The sequence below is a fragment of the Tupaia chinensis genome, unplaced genomic scaffold (genome assembly GCF_000334495.1).
Source record: "Tupaia chinensis unplaced genomic scaffold, TupChi_1.0 Scaffold148012_1, whole genome shotgun sequence".
In the NCBI taxonomy this organism is placed as follows: Eukaryota; Metazoa; Chordata; class Mammalia; order Scandentia; family Tupaiidae; genus Tupaia; species Tupaia belangeri.
Window position 1 is genome coordinate 446,528 of NW_006207862.1, and position 353 is coordinate 446,880.

The following is a 353-nucleotide window of genomic DNA, read 5'->3' on the forward strand; positions in this document are numbered from 1 at the left end:
TCGTGCGGGAGGGCCCAGCTCGGGTGCGCCAGGCGCGGCAGGGGAGCGTCAGACGCGCGGAAGTCGGTGCCGTAGAAGAGTAGCGCGCGCGTCCGCGAGTCCCTCCACACTCGTCGGTCCCGGGACGCCACGCACGCGCCGCGTGCACACTCGATGAGCTCGGAATCGCCGGGGAAGTGGGGGAAAAGCCCTGGGCTCCACCACACTAGCACCGGCAAGCCCGCCACCTCCTCTTCCCCGGGCCGCTGGGCACCTGGGCTGCGCGCCACCCCCACCGCGCCCAGTGCCGCCGAAGGCGGCCGGAAAACCGCGCCGTCCCACGGCTCCGCCCACTCCGCCTCCCCGCCACACTG

The 353-nt window shown here is 74.2% G+C and overlaps 1 protein-coding gene and 1 long non-coding RNA gene across 2 annotated transcripts in view; one reads left to right on the forward strand and one right to left on the reverse strand.

Moving 5' to 3' along the window:
* Window positions 1-348, reverse strand: part of POFUT4 (protein O-fucosyltransferase 4) — a gene marked incomplete at its 5' end in the record, with an annotated part of 7,709 nt that extends 7,361 nt beyond the window's left edge. The window contains 1 exon segment of the mRNA XM_014584834.2: window positions 8-348. Coding sequence (XP_014440320.1) covers window positions 8-348 — 341 coding nt within the window.
* Window positions 1-353, forward strand: part of LOC106734064 (uncharacterized) — a 17,830-nt gene that overhangs the window by 13,423 nt on the left and 4,054 nt on the right. The gene's annotated exons all lie outside the window — the stretch shown is intronic.